Source organism: Phalacrocorax aristotelis, chromosome 1 (genome assembly GCF_949628215.1).
Source record: "Phalacrocorax aristotelis chromosome 1, bGulAri2.1, whole genome shotgun sequence".
Taxonomy (NCBI): Eukaryota; Metazoa; Chordata; class Aves; order Suliformes; family Phalacrocoracidae; genus Phalacrocorax; species Phalacrocorax aristotelis.
The window spans coordinates 188,110,926-188,133,893 of record NC_134276.1 but is presented as its reverse complement, the minus strand read 5'-3'; the positions used below and the strand labels follow the sequence as shown (position 1 = coordinate 188,133,893).

General features: G+C 37.3%; 1 protein-coding gene across 2 annotated transcripts in view; it reads left to right on the top strand.

Moving 5' to 3' along the window:
* Positions 1-22,968, top strand: part of IMMP2L (inner mitochondrial membrane peptidase subunit 2) — a 483,378-nt gene that overhangs the window by 322,517 nt on the left and 137,893 nt on the right. The window contains exon 4 of one of the 2 annotated variants that reach the window (XM_075081057.1): positions 3,379-3,444. The exons of the other annotated variant lie outside the window; for it this stretch is intronic. Within the exon in view, the coding sequence (XP_074937158.1) occupies positions 3,379-3,444 (66 nt within the window). The remainder of the gene's footprint in view (positions 1-3,378; positions 3,445-22,968) is intronic. 2 annotated transcript variants of the gene reach the window in all.

Here is a 22,968-nt window from a genome sequence, read left to right as displayed (position 1 = left end):
TAACTTGATGGCTTGAGGGATACACTGCTAGACTTGCCTGTTTTCCACTTTTCTTCATGGAAAAAGGAAAAGTGACCATGAGTGGAGTAGAGTTCAATCTGCATTTAAGAAGTGGATTTGTTTTCCAGAGTTGTTTTTCCTAGTGCCTTCCTGATGTGCTGCTAGCTGCTACTTGTGCATTAATATTTGTAATGTGCTTGGGATTTTCATAGTCAGTCTGACTGTTTCTGCTTGCACTGATGTCTCGAATTCATGTGTACTGAAAAATGGTTATATGTAGATGAGGATGAGGGTGTAGATATGAGATGAGGAAAATGTAATTGTAACTTTTTGAAAGGCTGATTTAGAAAATCGTCACGGAATGGTGACTGCTCTATGAAATATCATGTGTGGATCTGGTTGGTAAATGTATGGATGGTTGTTATTAATCCATATTAATGATCTTTGTATTTTCTGAACGACATCTTTGGGAGACAAAATATATTAATTGTGTGTAAGAAACCTCATCTCTTCCCACACAATTTCACGTAAAAGGAACATGCCTGAGTATGACTTTTCATATAAGGAGAGTGAAAAAGCACAGTGTAATTTAGGAGAGGTGCAAACAGTTTAATCAACAGTTTCTTTTGTTTTTCTATTTCCTTCTGTTTTGAACAAATTCCATTTTCAAAGATAATTGTTACTTCGTTCTGATACCAGTGGGAGAGAAGTACTGAGCAATTATAGGTTGCAATGTTTTGGGATTTTTTTTCTCCATTGTTTAATTTGTTTATACCTGCTGCAAAATTTCAAAGATGGGAATTGCCTATGTCTGCACGGTTTTGATTTCCATAATCAATGAAATCTCAGCGTTACACTAAAAACCTTTCAGGAAGGCATCAGTATCCATCACTTCAGAGCTAGTCTCTTACATCCTGTTCAATCACTGTGGCTCTTGAACAAAACATTCTGACTGCCTCTTGAAAATCCTTGTTTTAAAAGTGTCCATGTTATTGTCCAGTTTGAACCTACTGCTCCCTCTCTTAACAGTCCTTTGACATTTTCATGAATTAGAATGTTAGTATAATGTTTATTTTTAAACTATTCTGGCTTCAAATATTAAAAATATTTCTGATTGAAAATATCTATCTACAAGGAATTCCTTGAAGTCTTTCTAATAAATTGTGTGTTTCGGTTGAATATGTCATTCCTGGCAGAAAAATAACCACTCTTAGAAAAAATACTCATATCTCAGATTCAGAGTGGTGTTTATTCAAGGTCATTACAATTTTTTGCACAAGGTAGGCAAACTAAGGGGGAGCTTAGTAATTACATTACAATATATACATACTAATTTTACTAAGTAAAATGCTTACATGGGGAATTTCAAGGGACGTTTGTAAGTAAGGTGTTAAAACAGAACACAATTTTGAAAAAGTAAACTTAATATTTGTTTTCATTCAGTCTTTGAGAAATGCACAGTTAATCACATACATTACACATTATTATTTCCATTGCTTAAATTTTATATAAAAATATTGCAGTCTGAGCCTAAATGAATTAAAAATTAAATCAATTAATACTAAAGTAATTTTTGAAAATATTTTAAATTTATAATAGCTTGTAATAATAAACGTGGTTTGTTTTTTTTTCTTAGACTGCTCTGATTGAGACAGAGCAGTGTTCAATGCTTGAATGAGTGTGCATTGAGGCCTGCTAGGGAGCAGCATCAGAAAGTGCTGTGGATAATCCAGATATCTGAATCATATGAGCATCTAAAACTTGATTAATTCCTCCCAAGACTGACATGTAAAATATTACAAAAATGTGTATTCTCAGCCTGATAAAGAACATGAAAGACAAGACTGAACTAGAATGTACAACTCTTCAGGTAAAATTAATGTTAAATAAAGTATTAATGTAAACGATATAATGATTTGAAAATTCCAGTGATGACTAGGGAATTAAAGGATGGTCTTTATTCATTGCTCCACACTGCTTTGTGAAAATGGGATTTTCAGGCTTGGTAAACTGTGAAGTGAAACTATGATATTTTGAAATTAAAAATTATGATTCTTGAATTTTGTTTCATTACAGTGAAATATAAAAAAATATTTAAAATATATTGACACACACACAAAATAACCCAAACCACTTTTAAAATGTCTGAAATACTTTTTTGGCTTCATATTAAAAAAATTTCAGTAAGCTTGAAACTATTTTTCTTTTCAAATTTTGGAATGGAAAGTGAACTGGAAATGCCTTTAGTCATGCAGCAGTGCGGACAAGTTTTTCTTTCAGCCTCATCTCAGCTTTGCTTTTTAAGGAAATGCAATTTTAGTGGGCTACAGTTGACTGGAGGTGAGCTCAAAAGTACTGGTCTGTTGTGTACATAGTCAACGTTTTTCGGCATGAAAACTGTAATATAAAGCTCTTGCGACTGCATGTCTAGCAGTCTGTACTTTGAGTCTAATATATGGAACCAAGCATCAGCAGAAAATTGAACCCATCTGTTCCTTCACTGACTTTTCTATATACAAGGAGCAAATGAAAAGAATTTTTTTAAATAACAAGAAAACACTGTGCTAATTTTGCGTAGTTAAGAAAAATGAAGAATGAAAAAAATAGGTAAAATATATAAAAAAGAAGGAATGTTATGGTGCACATACATCCTACATTAACCTGTCAAAACTGTGGTAGAATAACACTTCTAGTAGTCCTATCTATTAGTATGCATGCAGGAAGTGGAAGTATTCATGTTGGGCATGCAAGTTCAGCTTTGCTTTCTCATGATGCATGATCAGAATCCACTCAATAAAACATGCTTACAGGAAAATAACTTGAAGTGAAAGCATGGTATTGCATTAAGAAGCTTTGGATAAAGCTGAAACTTTCAGAAAATTGTACAACTTTTTCTAAACTTCCACAATTCCCTAGGCGAGGTTTACCTAGATTAGTGACAGATTTTAATATAACGTAAAGAGATTTTTTTTTCCTAAAGTGAGTGAATGACTTGAATGTTTAAACACAATATGATGTTTAAGTTTGATGGGGAATCCAGGTTTTAATACATTAATTTATTTGCAAAGGTACCCTCTTCATTGGTAGTGGGACATTCTACTTTGTTGTGGACTATATTTTTCATTATAAAAGGTATGTTGATTATTGTGGTGTTTGTAAGCAGGTCATTTTTCAGCATCTGCTTTTCAATGATGGTTTGCAATGAGAATGATTACAGTAACTTCACGTCAGGGTGAAACATCATGATTGATGCTGTATCAAGGAGAACATGGAATCTCCTAATGACTTTAATAGTGTCTATTTCTTTGTGGAATTTCTTTTCATTTTCTTAAAACAACGGGAACATTACTGATTGTATAACCTTATCCCCTGTCTCAGGTCTCCTAGAAACCCTGAACAGAAGATCATTAAACGAGTGATTGCTCTTGAAGGGGACATTATCAAGTAAGTATTTTAAGCCTTGGTCTCTGAGTCTTTATAGGAATAGTGCAGCTTTTCAGTGGATTTTAAATCAGTATCCTAGACAACGAGAACTTTCTAGTATTTTCTTTCTATCTATTCTTAACAGGGATGTCAGCATTGTACCTGTCTCCTTTTTAATGAGAGGAGAAATGCTACACAAAACTGCTCACTCTCTCATTAAAGGTACATGGGTGCAAATAATGCTTGTTCTTAGGGTATCTCTGTCACATATCAAGGCAGGTAATTGTACAGCATTTTTTCAATAAGATTATAGGGCTGTGATTTTTCATTTAGAGAGTACAGCTGCTCTGGACTCTTATAGTGTGGTTGGCAAATAAAAGTAGGGGTTTTTTAGTGGTTGGGGGTTTTTGATTTGTTTCAGATTTTGAGGTTTTAAAAATTTATTTTATTTTTGAGACAAAGAACCCTCATAGATGACTGCCTTCACTGCAGTGTATAGGAATCTGTAGGGGATATGGTGGAACTGATTTGGAGTAAATTATTCTTCCAGAAAAAAATATTTGTAGCAAGAGTAGACTCTATAGTACTTCAAGACTTGGTTTACTCTGACAGATAGACTTTCCTACTGCAGCTGGTCAGAAATAAATTACTAGTAAATGTAAATCAAAAGGTTTTGTGGAAACAGTATTATTTTGATGAAAATGCTCGCTTGAAAGGGTTTATTTTTCCCATGTAAAGAATAGAATTGGCATAGAACTGGGAGGGTGGATCCTTAGTTTCCCACACTAAGATATGAATGACCCTGGAAGATTTTGGCCAATATGGCAGACTGACTCAATTCATTTAGATAATGATTCTTGATCTGGTGTAGTGAATACTTAAAAAGTACTTGGCAGCTGCAAATCAAATCAAAGATTTGAGTGTGGTCTCAATGAGCTTTAGTTAATAGCAGCACTGGTGGGCTTTTTTTTCCCCTTTACAGCTGATATAATTTCTGTTTTAATGAAAAATTCCAAATCATCTCAGTTTGAGAAACGAAAATAAATTCTGGCATTTCTGTTGAAGTAAAATAGCTGAAATAGCAGACACAAAGAAGATAATTTTATGTCCAAAAACTATGGACATATACAGCTAAAACTAGATATCATTTTAAAGAACTTAAAGTATAGGAGCAGCGTGTGCTATTGAGTGATACCTTTTATAGGTCTATGTCCTTAAGAAGGTACTTATTCCTTGATGTAGTTATTAGTGCTGTAATTCATATAAGTGATGACTGGTATACATGATTCAGTATTCCTCATTCATTTCTGTGGCAAAAGATAGCAATATAAGGCATCTTCAAGTGTTACTTTTCACTGCTCTATATTATTAACATATTTATCTGAATTTTTGAAGCTGAACGTAGTTTTTGATAATACAAAAGGCATTTAATAACCTAAATTCTACCTGTAGGAATTTTATTATGCTGTACATTCAAATGCCTTAAGACTCTGAACTTTTCATTAACTTCTGTGGGTGTTCTTGGCCAAATGGACAAAGGTGTGGGGCATAATAGCTGTGAGAGTGTGTGCAGAATACTGATGAGCCTGTAGGTTAGTGAATCACTCATAGGTACAGAAGACTGTGCAATGTTCCTCATTCGTCTTTGGTAAAAGTAATTGAGATGTGCATATTTTCTGTTTGAATGCATGAAAATTGTCCCAGAGCCTTTTTCTTTAACTGTAGAAACTAGTTTTTAGCTAAAGAATAAATTATTGGACTATAACAACTTGTTAAGTTTTTATTACATATTATTGTCCCTTAATTGTGTATGTGTAGAAAATGAAAGTAATACTTGCCACTTTTCTTAGAACTAGAGTAAAACAAAACCTTAGGTAATAAGATAAAACAACAAAGGCTGTGATATTTTTCTAAAATATGTATTATTTTTGTAATGATACTGCAAGCAGGTACATGAATAGGATAATTGTAACTGAGACAACTGGAAACTGAATGCATGTACAGAAAACATAAATAGAAGATTTCGACTCCTATTGGATGTCTGAAGAGTCTTTATTACAAACCAAAAAGAACTGGTTTTGATATCTTAAGATTTTATGTCTATATATTTTTATATATTGAATTATTCCTGATCAGCATAGAATGATGCTCTGAATGAAATTGAAAGTAACATGAGTCATGTACAAAAATGTATCTGAATGTATGGGACTCTTCCCTACTGTTCTAACTCTTTTTTGGTATGGGTGAAACATGATGCAAAAGTAATATATACTGATCTTAGAGGAACACTTGAACATCCTCATTCCTAATATCAAGGCTTTGAAGTCAAGTATATATGCCTGTATACTAAAAAAAACACTTCTTCAAGCCTTTTGCTACTCCATTGATCAATCAGAATTCCTTCTTGCTGAGAAAACATCCAGTCTCAGTGCAGAGCAGCTATTTCAGTTCCAGGGTGCAGAAAAGCAGGAGTCATCCCTTAGATATGGTGGGGTTCTAGCACTTACAGGACTGTTTGTGGGTACAATGGTTTTGCATCAGAGAGGTAGTGGTTATACAGAGAGTTGTGTTGTGTTGGATGTTTGATCTGGGAGGTCAGTGCAATGTACAAATTCTGTCTGTTGCTCTGCAAATTATGCTTGGTATCATGTGACAGAATTAATTAATACACACTTTCAATGGTGAGTCTTCCAGTCTTCTATTGTGAAGAAAGGTTTGCAAATAATTATGAGTTGGAAAGTATTTTCATTTAGTGCTCCATGATATGATAGGTGATAGACAATATGGTCTATGAGTCTGTAGTTACGCTTTCATAGATGAATGAATTATTTCTATTCAATCTATTTGGTGTATGCTTAGGGATAATTTGTCACAAGAAGGCTGTGTTTTCTTACGTCAGCGATTAAAATAAGTTAGCATTTTACTATTTGTTGATTACTGAAAGTAATGAAAGATCAAATAGTCAGAGCCATTAGTACTGTAGGAAATGTTCCTTGTATTTTGACTTGAGTTCAGGTGTTATGACTCCACAGCAGAAAGATGTTGGTTTTCTGTTCTTCGTTTCTAAAAGCATTACATAAAATAAAATTTGTGATGTTTAGAAAATACTAATGCCTGACTTCTAGTTTTTGAGAAGAAATTCAGGTGAGACATCTATAATGGATCTATTTTGACCTTTCATTTTGTATTTTTCAGGTAGTCAGACATTATGGACTACCTAGTACTTCACCTATTGAAATATGCTTTGAGGGACTGAAAAATGCTACAAATTAACTGAATAAAAATTCTGGCATTTCAATTTTCTGTCTTGTTTCCAGTCTAGTTGGTAGTTCAGGTGAGGTGAATTTGGGATTGTCTTGTAAATCCCCAGAAGCATGTAGTACATGCCACAAACCTATAACAGATAATTTAATTTGAATAAGCTAGTAGGACTCCCTCCTCAAAAGAATTTAAAGAATAGACAGATAATTACCAGTTAGGCCTTGAGAATGAATCTGTAGGTCAGCTTGAATACAGACAATATTGCAAAGTGTAGCTCCCATAGATCAGGTTTTGTTTTGTCTTCCATGGATTCACAGGAGAATTAACTTTAAGTAGGAAATCATTACAATGGTTCTTGAATATTGTTGAAAGGATAATTCTTCTGAAGGAGGCCTTATTTTAAAAGTCAATATAATCTAATTTGTTAAAAATTAATGTTGGTATTATAAAACACTTTGAATAACTTGAAATTAAACTTATTAAAACTCATTTGTCTTAAATGGACTAGTGGAAATTAAAAAAATCTATAGTAACCTATCACAGATGAATTATGGTATGTTTTGAGCAACACAAATAAATGAAGCTTTATGTGAAGTAAGGCAGAATTAGGATTAAACTAGTAAAAATTCAAAGTAAGCATGTTCAGTAACTTGCTGAACTAATTGGTTCTCCTTCTGTCTATCACAGTAGTACAGGTGTAAAGGAGCTTAGTGTTGAAATTCTGTTTCTTTCATATAATTGTTTGCTTCTTAAAACTGTACCTGATTTAAGAATTAATTGTGAGCCCCTAGGAAGAGTAATTTTTAAAAGTTTTGTCCAGGGATATTGTTAGGCTATTTAGGAGTCAGTGTTCTGAGGAATGAAAAATTCAGGAAAATTATGTTGCATTTAAGTGTGGTAGAGGTTGAGGGAAGTGGGGTTTTTTAGCCTGGAGAAGAGGAGGCTGAGGGGAGACCCTATTGCTCTCTACAAGTACCTGAAAGGAGGTTGTAGTGAGGTGGGGGTTGATCTCTTCTCCCAAGTTACTAGTGATAGAACAAGAGGATATGGCCTTAAACTGCGACAGGGGAGGTTTAGATTAGATATTAGGAAAAAATTCTTTACTGAAAGAGTGGTCAGGCATTGGAACAGGCTGCCCAGAGAGGTGGTAGAGTCACCATCACTGGAGGTATTCAAAAAACATGTAGACGTGGCACTTCAGGGCATGATTTAGGAAGAATGGTAGTATTTGTTGACATTTGGACTTGATGATCCTAGAGGTCTTTTCCAACCTTAATAATTCTATGATTCTATCTTGCAAAACTGCTCTGAAGTTGTGAATAAGGAAGCACTCCTTGTTTCTCAAAGCATGACAATGCAGTGATAGATCATTATATTATTAGGCTGTAGGTATAAACCAGGCTGCAGTAACTTTTCAGCTTTTGCTACAAGGTCCGTCATTAAGTTGCAGAAACTATTGCCACAGAATATTAGGAAGGATAGAGGTATGAAGGGGTTTGAAAAGGGAGTGGAGAATTAATAGAAATAAAGCCCATCAGCTATTAAATGCAGCAATCACAGCATAACTTCAAGTACTCCTGTTGCCAAGTTCATGCACGTTCTTATATTTATTCCAGTCAAGGATCCCATACTGCCTTAAAATATAACCAAAATCTAGTCATTCTGTCCACTTTTTGGAGAACCGTTTCAGCTTCAAACAGTTCATTACTCCATGCAGGTCTTCAGTTGTTTTGTTTATTCTTTTTTTCTCAGAGAGTAGGTGGCATCCAGTATCCCTTCAGTATGAAAAAGACAATGAACAATTTTTCTTACTGTTTTTTTCACTGAACTAGCTCAATTTCATCAGATAGTTGTAGCTTTTATTTTTTTTTCCACTGAGGACCAAGGGCGGTTGTCCAACAAGACAGCTGTCTTCATGGAGAGACTCTACTACTTGATAGCAACTTGTGTTAGATTATACCACAAAATTACTGCCGGCCTCTAGGAAGCGGAATAGCCTTCAGAAAAACTCAGATTTTGTCAGTGTTGTGGCACAAGAATGTCTCTATATGTAACATCTTCAGGGCAACCACCTGGCAGGGATTGCATCCGGACCTTTGCCATTTAATCACACAGAAATCATTTTATGTTCACTAGTGCTGTAGTAAGAGTTGTCTTGTTCCTTCTCCAATCCCCTCCCACTACCACCCCAACATACACACAAAGACCTCTGATAACTGTTCTGAGGTACTGGTAATGTGGTAAGGTACTGCTTGCAATGGCAAAATGGAATATCAGTAAAAGACACCAAAAGACTAGGAATCACAGTTGATCATGATACACAGGCTATGTTTATGGCTGTATGCTATTCCCTTCTTCCTCAGAAAGCATTGTCTTTGTCTTTGGGTTGTGAGTATAGATCTGAGAGTGTGGGGATCCACATTGACAAGAGTGCTAGTGGGATCAACGGAAATGAGAACTGATTGTACTCTACAGAGACACAGCACTGTCAGAGATTACAAATTTTGGAACCTCTTTCCTTTTGACTAACTAATTGCTGTCTCCAGATTGCTCTGTCTTTGTACTTTATGTATCTTAAGGATGTAGTAGCAGGCAAACTACCTGTTAGATGAAAAACTCTTTGTCTTCCAAAATGTTTTTATTTTGTGGCCATGTGCACAGAATGTGTAGCATTTATGCAGTTTATTTTGCACTACTTATTTTTAGGTACTAATGGGATTTTTTTAAGCCAATGAAAGCTTTTGTTAGGTTCCAGCTATACTGCTCTGTCATGACTCTTCATCATTGATCCTTGCAAGTCTCCTAAATAGAGTTTCCACTGATTTTGATTCAATTTCCATATATAGAGTGCTTGCATGACTGGACTCCATACTCTGTAAATGCAAATGATGGGAATATATATTGGTACAGCATCTTTAAGCTATAAAAACAATCTAACAAACCCAGGATGAAGATTCTCTGTATCCATGATGAATTTCTAAGGTTCTATATATCTTTATCCCAGTAATAAAGGTCTGCAGAGCTGAGTTTCTAAAATTTGTCAATCTTCATACTCATTGTAAAATATGGAGAAATGTTTTTGCTTTGCATTAGAGTTTTGTTTTCTAATATTTGAGGAAGGTGCATGAAGAAACAGAGGAATAAGCACAGAAAGTTGAATTACAGGAAAAAAGGTGCAAACATGCTACCTTTTGTCTTCAGAAAATACAAGATATTTCACAAAGGCAAAAAATATGAAAATGCAAAAAATGTAAAGACATAGTTTTCCAGACTACTTTTTTTTCCTCATTGGAAAGTGTGAGTGTTAATTTTACAGCAGTATTTACTCATTGCTCCATGCAGTAAGGTCTTAATTCCTTCACTATCCATAACATTTTAAAGATATATTTTCTTCATAAGAGTACAGATGGCAGCAGCAAGATTGCTAAATGTGTACCATCAATACCATTTCTTTGAGATTTCAGTTGGTTTCACTTGTCAAAATTCACTGAGGACAATGGAGTTACAATGTAGACCCAGTATGACCTCTGGAACTCTCAATATTAAAAGAAAAAAGACAGTGTAGTATGATTCTCTGAGATTGTACAGATTTTGCAGTGTTAGCTTATAGAATAAAGAAACAACATATCCTATTACCCCTGAAGTGAGGGGGTTTTTTTTTGGACAACACTATGAGACAATAAGAGAGAGACCATCAACAACACTAATTTTCACAGAGCTACTATTCAAACTAAACCCAGAAGTACTAAAAATTGAGTATGCAATTGCAACTGCAATATGTACTCGACTACTCTCTATTGGTGTGCATCTGAACCAAGACACAAATGACAGCTGCATCTACAGGATGGAGAAAGGGTTTTTTATTATTATTTCTTCCTTTTTTTCTGCTTTTTTTATTTTTTGGTTTAAATAGAGGAGCAGCACTCTAAAATGCAAAAAGCAGAATCTCTTTTAAGATGGCATATCTGTGAATGCTGTGCATAACAAGTCTCAGTAGTGCCAAAGACTATTTTAATCTGCCAGAGTAATAAACTGGGGGGAAGTTTTTAAATGCTCTGTAGGCACCTTGGAGTAACATTTCTCATGGCTTTCAATAAATCCCTGTAGTTATGCAGCCCATGGTTATTGTGAAGTATATTCCAGTATGTGCAGGAAGTGTATCTGCGGACACTTATTGCCAGCATTAGCTGTAGCTGTGTGAAGTACCATTCTATCTTGTGCTAATATATATTATAGAATTAAGAGAAAAGAGGCAAACAAGCACTTTATGTCTTTATCATTGAAAATTACAAGGATGGAGAACAGAAATCTGGGAGAGGGGTTGGAAAAGTACTGTTGAATTGTTATGGCCTATCTGGACTGTGCTTAGACCAGCACCTGAAAGCATGTAACATTTTCTGTTTTATCCCACCATTGGTCAGTTGTGAAGTTGTCTGCAGTGCAAATATCCAGAAGAGTTATGGTCACCAGTTCACTTCTCTTGAACTGCCTTTATTTTCTATAAAATTATTTTCTAGGACGTTGAGGCCTTTTGATAGGTTTTAAACACAAACATTATGAACAGGGCTGTGATAGATGCAAATGCTGTTTTAGGAAAAGAAAAATATACCGTTGTGTCATAGACCACACATAGACTTCCATGTCCAGTTTTGAGGCAGGAAAGACTGATAATCTGGAAGAAGTTCAGCAGAGGGCTCCAAGCCCTCAAGTTGATCAGGGGCTGCAGCACTTGCCCTGTCAGGAGAGGCTGGGGAAATGGGACTGGTTCAGCCTGGAGAAGAGGAGGCTTTGAGGTCACCTAACAGCAAGTCCCCAGTACCTATGGGGAGGCTAGCAAGAGAGTGGAGCCAGACATAGTGGTGCAGTGGTCATAACTTGACACAAGAGATGTTCAGACTGGATAGAACAGCTGTGGGGCTGTTGCAGAGAAGCTGTGGTCTCCATCCTTGGAAGTATTCAGGACCTGAGTGGATAAAGCCCTCAACAACCTCACTTGATCATGTAGCTAACCGTGGTTTGTGCAGGAGTTTGGACTAGAGACCTTCTGAGGGCTCTTCCAATCTGAACCATCCTATAATTCTATGATACCTGATACTAATTTTCAAATGCCTTACGCCACATTTAGAGGATATCTTTGTTAGAAGCTTAAACGAATGTAGTGCGTTCATCTCACTTAAGAGAGAATGTCTTTTGTAGTCATTTTTCTTTTAAGAAACACATTTGATTTCTGTTTCACTGAAAGTTGATTTGCTGCCAAGGCATCGTACGGTTAGAAAAGACTTGTATGCATACGAGTATAATCATCTCAGTGGGAAGCTCAATAGGTTGTCTTTATGAAGATTTTAAAAAAAGTGAGCAGCAAGTGAATAAAATGCACTAACATTTCAAAAAATAGTTAATAAAATGCTTTAATGTATTTTAATTTTCACAAATTATTTCCTTCTTGCTTTCTAAGCTGTGGATACATATGTCATCGGAGGTCTGAAATTTGGCACCTTAAAAATCTGTACTTAGTCTATATTAATACAATACAATCATACAGAAATCCGTACTTAGGAATCAAAATAAAGGATGTGTGCCATAAAAATGATCTTTGTCCTGAGCAGTTTAGCACTTCATCTTCTCAACATTTAGATGGTTGCTTAGGCAGTTTCTGTATAGAAGTTGAGCTCCATGTCAACTCTCATGCTCATCTATATGTATCATCACATTAAAAGCTCAGTACCACAAGAACAAAGATGGGGATAGGAGGAAGGAAATAGTATTAAACCCATTTTATAGACAATGAAGTCAGAATGAAAGGTGGTATTGTAGGCTTATGCTCATATAAGAAGTGTGTGGGACAGCCATTAACTGAACTACCTGATTTCAGAAAGTGAACAATAAAATCTTGTGTTTGTCAGCAGCAGATTTTTCTAGATAAACTGGAAGGCAAACAAGGTTCAGGACCTAGTAATTCTGTGCACTTTCCTCCTGTAAATTGAAAGGATAATTTTTATTAGCTTGAGCAGTATTAGGATCAGGGATATCATTGTTTGCAAATTGAAGGAAAACATGCTGAAACAGAAGAGTCTCCTCTGAATAATGCAAATAAATCTTACCGGTTATTTCATTTTACAGCAGTGCAAAGTCCTCTCTCTATCTTAATTGAATATATTTAGGATACTGAACTCATCCAGTAACACAGTGAAAGAGTTGTATACACCTACCAATAATGAGTAGAAAACTATCTTGCGAACTAGACTCAGTATGGGGTTGTTTCATTATCCGCATCGTTATCCTGGCTTCACAGTCCCAAATGATGACTTTTTTTTAAACTGAATTCCTTTGTCTCCTTTGAATGAAGAAATAAGCAGACTTCCTGTTCATTTCAAATCAAGTAATGGTACTGCAACTGAGTTGGTGATTTTTAAAGTTATTGCTTTTATGTGCTCTCCTTCCATTTCTACACACAGACACACGCACCCTCTTCCCTCCTTCCTTCCATCCCCCACAGCTGGAGATACTGCTTCCTCATGTGATTCATTTAAGCTGACCACATACATGATAATACTCCAGTCTAATGAAGAAGATTCATTTCCATCGCACTCACATGTAGGGAAACAACAGCAGTTACATAATTTTTGGTTCTATATATCAAAAAAAAATACAGCTCACTGCCAGTATTCTTCCTAAATGCTCATCCTTCCAATGCTTTCACCTGGGCTCCCTTTTGGAACTGCTAAAGGCAGCTTAAATGAACACCATGTACTTGGCATTGCAATGAGCTGACAGGGACCACATGTCTGCTTACCAACTCCAGCTGAAGCACAGTGACTTCTTAAAATGCACTGACACTGCTGTTTGTGATCATCTGAACATACTCTTACAGGATCAGAGTCTCAGCTGGTATGAACCATCTTAGCTCTGTTAATGGTTAGGGAAATAGGCCAATTTAGTCTACATACAAATCTGCTTAAAACACTTTTTGGGATAAGAACATATGTAAAGAATACAAAAAATGTCACCTCTTCCAAGATTTATAGTTGATTTTATACATTTCATATTTTTCCATTGAGAGGAGTAATGGATACAGAATTGTACACAGGGTGAACTGATGATGCTTTATATCTCTTTTTTTTTTTTGATTTAGAAAAGTAGTGTAAAGTTTCCTATTTGTTTGCTTCTTTTCCTCATTAGATTTACAGTCTGACAAAGTTTAGTGCCAGTGCATATTTTATACCATTCGTCAGACATAAGCAAGAGCTGCCCATGTTTTAATTTGAAAATTTTGAAATTATTGTGTTTGCTATTATGTAAAGCTTGCAAATATATGTTGGCAGAAATATTAATTGTAAATTGCTCATTTAAAAAGATTGCCTCCACAGTTTTGCACTGCAAACTGATGTTGAACTGAGGGCCTGAATAGTTCACAGTAGCAGAACTAATAAGGTTTTGAAATTGATCACCCCAGTGGTTATGAGATTCAAATGAGAATAGGAGGGAAAATGACTATTATCTTTTTTCATTATTATAGAATTGACTATTGTTGACATTCTGCTTCTGTGAAGTAAATTGTGTGATGAAACTGTAGCGTATTTTGGGTATAATGAGTAACAAGTCATTAAGCGGGGTCTCCAGCATCTGTGCATAGGGGAGGTAAAAATATTTTCTGCTTTACTGTAGTCTGTTGGCAATGATTGCACGAATAATTTCTGCTTGCTGACCATTATGCCACAAGCTTTTTAATATGCAGAAAAAAAAATATTACGATAAACTGTATGTCATGTATTTCTAGAACTTCAGGTATATCCCAGGTAGCATTTCTAATGACTAGGTTTCAATTTTGTATATATAGCAAAACCAAATGAGTATTTAAGATATTCAAGGCCAGGTTGGGTGGGGATTTGAGCAGCCTGGTCTAGTGGAAGGTGTCCCTGTTCATGGCAGGGGGTTTGGAACCAGATGAAATTTGCGGTCTCCTCCAACCTAAGCCATTCTATGATTCTATGATTTGATCATTTATTATAGCATGAAGGGGAGCAAGTGATAAATGCTGAAAAAGATTGTGATAGGATTTGCTATAATTGAAAATCAAAGCATAGTGTCCTACTAGTAGAGGTGGGAGTCCAATAAGTGATGGACCTCTAAAAGATATAGAATAGAATAATGGATGAGAAAATCAGTGAACTGATTAGAAATAAGTATGTACCTAAAAAAGAAAGGTGACCTTTAATGGATTTCAGGGGACTGACCTGGTGATTGGCTAAATCAATCACAGTTCCACTGCTAGTGCAACTTTATGGGCAAAAAACCCAAAACTGCCTACACACCACATAGTGGAAATGGATGACAGATAATTAAAAGTAGCAGTATCATGTGTCTATTCAGGAGTATTATGGAGCATGTCTTGCCATATTTCCGATATAGTATATGTAGGTATGATCATATTTAAAAGAAGATTTTAGATTTCTAGTAATAAAAGTCATTCTACTGTTTCTAAAGCTTATGCAGTAGTTAAAACTTTAATTAAACAGGTTTTCAAGAATGGGGAATAGAGACTAAGTTCATAAACCAGACAGATATGCTTTGTAAATGAAGAAGAAAGCTAATTAAGTCAAGCATAGCAGCATAATATTAATTTTTAAAAACACTTCAAGCATATTTGTAGTAAATCTTGCCACAGCTATTGCATATTTCCTAATGAGTTATTCTACAGTTTAGATACAGCATCTATGCTGCCAACTCTCCATAGCCAGGTAAAAAACTGTATCCTTAGGCATTATGCTAATGTTTATTTCAGCACAATTAACTCTTTGAGCCCCATTCATGAAAATAAAAGGGCAAAAATGACATAAGGAATTTTAGGTACCAGAATATTTTTCATTTGTGTAAGTTTTATTCAGATGATGTTAGTTCTAGTTTCTTTGCAAGAAGACAGAGGTTAATACGGAGTGCTTGCTGGTCTCTATCAAGAGCTCTCTCACTTTTGGGATGGAAGAGGGCTAAATTTTGTCATATGTATGGAAGGCAATTAAGGGAATTACTGAAATGCTACATTTTCTTCCATATGAAGACAAAATTGAACCACATGTTTTTACACTGTCAGATTTATACAGTTAAGCTGATTTATATAGTTAAGTTGAAAGCATGTTCTGATGTTTGGCTGCAGTGTTTGTTTGTGCTTCTATGTTTCCTCAAACTGTTTATCTAAAAAATATTGAACATTTTGAATTATTTGAAAGAAGTGATAAACCTGTTAGAGTGTTGCTTCTTTGGTTGAGTTTCTATATTTCTCTAAAGAAAGCTCTAGTGTCCTGACAGATTACCGAGAGATCTGTAATTCTTGTCTTTTTCTGCTGGGAAATATTGACGATGTTTGAAAAAGTTCAGTTAGATCAGCTTTAGATGTGTTCTTTTGGGATTACTACTACATAGAACCTGAAAATTTGGGTCAATTTTTGAAGTAATAACAGATGCCTGAGGACTTTTTAACCAAACTGTTTCCCTCTGTCAATTCAAATACTCTTTTCTTTTTTTTTTTTTTTCTCAGAGAATATAAAAGTATGGTTAATATTGAGTTTTTCATAATTACTTTCCTTCTGGCTGGGCCATATAGACTTAAAGTGTTTCACTGTTATAATTAGTAGCATCCTTAATCTTCTTTCCATCATTCATGCTTGAAATTACCCAAACATGGGCAAAACCAGCAGATATATCAGGAATGCTACATACATGTCTACTGATTTTTGTAAAAGGCTTTTTAAAATCTGGAGTGTTCTCTGTGTTGCTCAAAGGCTGAGCAGACAGCTTTACTTGTGAGTCCATAGTTGATGGTATACATACTTTTAATAAAAAGACCAACTTTCTTTGAAAATTAAAAAAAAAATTAGAAAAGAGGGTGAGACAAAGCAAAAGAAGAGAAAGCTATACCAGTGGCCATCCAGAAAGGAAGAGACTGGGATATCTCCAAGCAACACTTGTCTTCCCATCATTTTCTCCAGTGCCAGAGATATTCCCCTAAACACCTCCCACAAGGACTACACAGTTACAGCAGGACCAGCTCGGTCTCTCTGCTGGTTTCTTTCATACGTTAGTGCTGATGATGCTGACTACATCACATTGATCAGGTGCAGATGTTTCACTCCTTTAACTGGTTTTGAAGTTCTGTGCATATGTATTTCTGGATATTGCCTCTGGGCTATTTAAATAATAATTATCTACTAATGTTATCTACTAAGCTCTACATATTCCTGACCATAAAGTTATAAACCAAAAGCTACAAAGTGAGAGGTGAAAGAGGGGCAGGAGGATTCAGGATGACTTAAAAATCAGTCATAATCCATTCTCACAAGAAACCCAACAGCAGAGACATATTAAATTCATCACACACAATGGAGGAATAAGACAGGACAACCTGAGCAGTGAAAAAGGTGCCGTGGTGAGCTCATGCAATGGCAACCAGGAGACCAGCCACCTCAAGGGTTTGCATAGCTGTAGTGGGTCCTTGTACACCCCTCTGGGGAAACCTGTGTGCTCAAACACCTTTCTGAAATGCCTGTACACCAATGCACGCAGCATGGGGAATGAACAGGAGGAATTAGAGATCTGTGTGTGGTTGCAGGGCCATGATCTCATTGCAATCACAGAGACACGGTGGGATAGCTCGCATGACTGGAATGTGGTCATGGATGGCTACAGGCTTTTCAGGAAAGACAGACCAGCAAGGCAAGGTCGGGGAGTTGCTTTTTATGTGAGGGAGCAACAGGAATACATCGAGCTCTGTCTTGGAGTGGAAGAAGAACAAGTTGAGAGCCTGTCGGTGAAAATTAAGACACAGCCAAATATGGGAGACACTGTTGTGAGTGTTTGCCATGGGCCACCTGGTCAAGAAGAGGAAGTTGACGAAGCCTTCTACAGACAGCTGGAAGTAGCCTCACAGTCGCAGGCCCTGGCCCTCATGGGGGACTTCAACCACCCTGATATTTGCTGGAAAAGCAACACGGCAAGCCATGCACGATCCAGAAGGTTCCTGCAGAACACTGAGGACAACTTTTTGATGCAAGTGGTGGAGAAGCCAATGAGGCGAGATGTGTTGCTCAACCTTATCCAAACAAACAAGGAAGGGCTGGTTGAGGATGTGAGAGTTGGGGGTAGCCTTGGCTGCAGCGACCATGAGATGGTCAAGTTCAGGATACTGCAAGGTAGAAGCAGGGCTATGAGTTGGGTTACAGCCTTGGACTTCAAGAGGGTCAACTTTGGCCTCTTCAAAGACCTGCTAGGAGGAATCCCACGGGCTAGGGCTTTGGAAGGCAGGGGGGCATAAGAAAGCTGGACAGTATTCAAGGACCGCTTCCTCCAAGCTCAAGACTGGTGCATCCCCAGGAGGAAGAAGTCAGTAGAGGAGCCAGGAGATCTACATGGATGAGCAAAGAGCTTCTAGAGAAACTCAAATGGAAGAGGTAAGTTCACAGTACATGGAAAAAGGGACTGGCCACTTGGGAGGAATACAGGAATGTTGTCAGGGTATGCAGAAATGTGACAAGGAAGGCCAAGGCCCACATGGAATTAAATCTGGCAAGGCATGTCAAAGATAACAAGAAGGGCTTCTTTAAATACATCAGCAGTAAAAGAAAGACTGGGGATACAGTGGGCCCTCTGCTGAACAAGGAAGGGGCACTGGTGTCGCAGGATGCAGAGAAGGCAGAGTTACTGAATGCCTTCTTTGCCTTGGACTTTACTGCTAAGGCTGGCCCTCAGGCATCTCAGCCCCCAGAGAAGAGAGGACAAATCGGGACAAAGGAAGACTTACCATTAATTGAGAAGGATTGGGTCAGATATCACCTATGCAAACTGGATCCTCGCAAATCCATGGGCCCCAATGGAATGCACCCGCGAGTGCTGAGGGAGCTGGCGGATGTTCTTGCTGAGCCACTCTCAATCATCTTTGAAAGGTCGTGGAGGACAGCAAATATCACTCCAATCTTAAAAAACAGCAAGAAGGAGCACCTGGGAAAATATAGGCCAGTCAGCCTCATTCCATCCCTGGAAAGGTGATGGAGCAGTTCATCCTGGAGGTCATCTCCAGGCATGTAGATGACAAGAAGGTTATCAGAAGTAGTCAACATGGATTCACCAAGGCAAGATCATGCTTGACCAACCTGATAGCCTTCTGAGATGGTGTGACTGGCTGGATCGATGAAGGGAGAGCAGTGGATGTTGTCTATCTTGACTTCAAGTAAGGCATTCGACAGTGTCTCCCATAGCCTCCTCACAGGCAAGCTAAGGAAGTGTGGGTTGGACGAGTGGACAGTGATGTGGATTGAGAACTGGCTCAGCAACAGAACTCAGAGGGTCGTGATCAATGGGGCAGAGTCTGGATGGAGGCCTGTCACTAGTGGTGTTCCCCAGGGGTCTGTGCTGGGTCCAGTCCTGTTCAACATATTCATCAATGACCGGGATGATGGGATAGAGTAACCTCAGCAAGTTCCTGATGATACCAAACTGGGAGGAGTGGCTGATACACCAAAAGGCTCTGCTGCCATTCAGCGAGACCTGGACAGGCTGGAGAGCTGGGCCGAGGGGAACCTGCTGAAGTCAACAAGAGCAAGTGCAAGGTCCTGCACCTGGGGAGGAACAACCCCATGCACTGGTACAGGTTGGGGGCTGAACTACTGGAAAGCGGCTCTGTTGAGAAGGACCTGCAAGTGCTGGTGGACGGCAAGCTGACCATGAGCCAGCACTGTTCCCTTGTGGCCAAGAAGGCCAATGGTATCCTGGGATACATTAAAAGGAGTGTGGCCAGCAGATCGAGAGACGTTATCCTCCCCCTCTACTCTGCCATAGTGAAACCACATCTGGAGTACTGCATCCAGTTTTGGGTCCCCCAGTTCAAGAAGGACAGGGAACTGCTTGAGCAAGTCCAGCAGAGAGCTACGAAGATGATCCAGGGACTGGAGCATCTCCCTTATGAGGAAAGGCTGAGAGACCTGGGTTTGTTCAGCCTGGAGAAGAGAAGACTGAGGGGGGGAATTTCATCAGTACCTAAAAATATCTAAAGGGAGGGTGTCAAGATGAAGGGACTAGGCTCTTTTCAGTGGTGCCAAACAACAGGACAAGGTGCAATGGGCACAAGTTGGAACACAGGAATTTCCACCTGAATATGACAAAAATCTTATTTCCTGTGAGGGTGCCAGATCAGTGGAACAGGCTGCCCAGGGAGGTTGTAGAGTCTCCTTCCCTGGAGATATTCAAAACCAATCTGGATGCGTTTTTGTGCCCCCTGCTCTAGGTGTGCCTGCTCAAGCAGGGGGGTTGGACAAGATGATCTCCAGACATCCTTTCCAACCCGTACCATTCTGTGATTCTGTGAGGTCTTGTAATTTGATGATGCAAGGCCATGAGGACAAGAGCATTTGGGAGTAAAATGTGAAAGTATTGCCATGGCAGCCTTTTCAGAGAATGATTTAGGCAATTATGTTTCTGTTCTCCCTCCACCACTGCCCTCACCCCTGTGCTCATGTATTCTCTATACATCTTTGTACCAGTGCTAAAGCCAGTTTGTAAAAGCATCTGCTTAGGTAATTGTGTTCTGTTACTGTGTATCCTTTGATGTACATAGCAGATTTTGAGGAGTCATTTAGAAATATTTACAGATCTGTATACACTATCCCTTTGTACACAGGCATCTGAAAATCATTTTGAACATGCTAAGGTATAATGGACATCTACTCTTTGGCCCACAGTTGTCTTACCAGAGTTTAAGAAGTTTCTGGCAAGTTTCACCTTTTAGCTGCTCAGGTCTGTTCTGCTGTACTTAACTGTTAGATGCTGACTTGTTGCCAGGACAAGGGCAAGAGATTAGTGTATGTTGCTGAAGGATGTTTTTTCCTTCTTTGCTTAGTGACTACTTTTTTAGGGGTTGAAATAAAGTGTTTCCTGCTATAAGCACTTTCCATGATGCATAGTCAGTGCTGAGAAAAAAAGAAAAGTAATTCATATTTGAAATTTTTGAATTGAAGGTCTTCTATAATAAACCATTGAAAGTTGAATGATGAATTAAAAAAGTTTTACAGGCTTTATAGGTGGAATGCAGTTGCTTAAACATACCTGTCTAGTGGCATTTTACATGTCCTAGTTATCCTGTCTGTTCTTACAAGCTACAGCTTCAGAAGGGCACAGTTCTCTTGACCATTGTGTTATAGCTGCCCTTGTCATGAGGATGTCTCAGTAGACTATCTAAAATAACACCAGACACTTATGTGTGGGCACACGAGTCACTCTTCATAACAAATTATATGGTTTATGAGAAACAATTAAAAATATCATGCTGAAGTTTTGTCAAAAATCCAGCAACGTTTTTGAGCTTAAATCTTTGAGTCATTTACTGTATAGAAATTGTTCTTTGAATTTTCTTATATATATGTGAAGTTGGCTTAATGATGGTGTACATCTTTGGAGTACGAGGAGTAGAGTGATGAGTGAAAACACTTTGTATGTGAATCATTCCTTGTCTCCCAAGTATCCTCACCAGCTGATATTTTAAGAATGGTCAGTAATAGAAAAGTATCAAAGATGTTAATGTATGTGACCAGCTTCCAGTGCAATTGTCTTGTAGACATTATTTAACATATGATGCTGGGAAAGCTGCTTTGTTCTGGAGAAGAAATTTGTATAAAGCACTGGCTGTGACAGTCATCAGGAAGGACTGAAAGTGACAAGGCCCTGTTTTTGCTAAATTTATAAGCCCTTCTAAATATTTTATATAGTGTACATGGATTTTCAATGTGGATATAGAATACATCTATACATATATCTGCTCATATAATTGTATTTTTTTATATATGTGTAAGTGATACATACATAATGAGAAAAAACCCTGCCAAATTTGTGAAGAATCAAGAGGTATAAGATAGGTCTGCTGGGAACAGAACTGAAAAATAGATTGAAATGAATCATGATTCAGCTATTCAAACTTAGATTCTGTGTTGTCACTTTACAGGCAACTGAAGCTTTCAGTCTAAATATAAATTAAGTGTATAATATATGCTTAAACACACTGACTTTAATTACAAGACATTCAAAACATCCGTTACTCATTGGAAGCAAATTCTGCTTAGATTAAACAGGAATAAACTTCACATTTTTTAAAACAGGAAAACATTGCTAAGCTGGTGTTCTGAAGTACCTGAAACTCTCCATCTGACAGTCACAGTGGCTGGCAATAAATGCAAATTTGAAAACAAATTATATTGAACAACTTCAATTGTTTTGTTTTTCCTCTTGTTGGGCTATGTTTGATAAAATTATACAAAAAAGAAATTGTTGTGAACAGGACATGTCTGAAAACAGGATTTGCATCCCCGTAGATCTGCAGAAAGAATGAAATGTTTCAGTTATTTGAAAAATGATAAATTTGCCAGAAATTGCCCCTGCAATTCAGATTAAATTGATCATAGCTATTTTATTTTCAGTTTTCACCTCAATTTTAAAGTATTGCACAGATAAAAGTGTGATTTGCTACAACAGTTATTTCTAATGTCAGCCATGTAAACATCATCAATTGTGATCACCCTGCAAGGCTCTGTGCAGAGAGATTGTTGGATAGGTCAGCAGTTGAGAGTTAATCAGAATCATTAGTCATGTTTATTCCCTGTCAGCTTTTCAGATACTGTAATTAAGTTAGATATAAAGATCTTATTACCGAATGCAGTCTGTAGTCCCCAATGGAAGATGCAATACAGTGTGAATCTCAAATTCCAAAATAAAATAAAACCTGTGGTTCAGATTGGAGCTTCACAAAATAAATCATGTTTGCAAAACAAAATGGAGTTCCAGTTTCAAACAGAAGTATCTCCACTCCATGTCAGCCGTGTTCTGATTATACTTATCTTCGGATATTTAAAACAAAAGGAGTCTCAATTTCTGACCAAATTACCATCAGTTACTTTTATGTTGTTTTAAAAATTTCTTTGTCTTGACTACATGAGTCACCAAACCACACTCACATCAGCATAATATCAGAATGCCATTAGTATCACATTATTGGCTACAGCAGGTCAAGGCCCTGGGTAAGCCTAAAACCAGCTGTTTTCAGACACACAAAATCCAGTTACAAATTGCATTATCATGAAGCTCTGTCTCATTGTGCTGTAACCCAGACATTCAGACTGTCAAAAGGAAGAAGGGGACCCATCACCAAAAACTAAAGAACATCAAATGTATATAGATATAAATACCAGGAAATGATTGTTAAGTTGCAATATTTAATGTGCATTAAACCCAATGAGAATTCCTGAGAACACT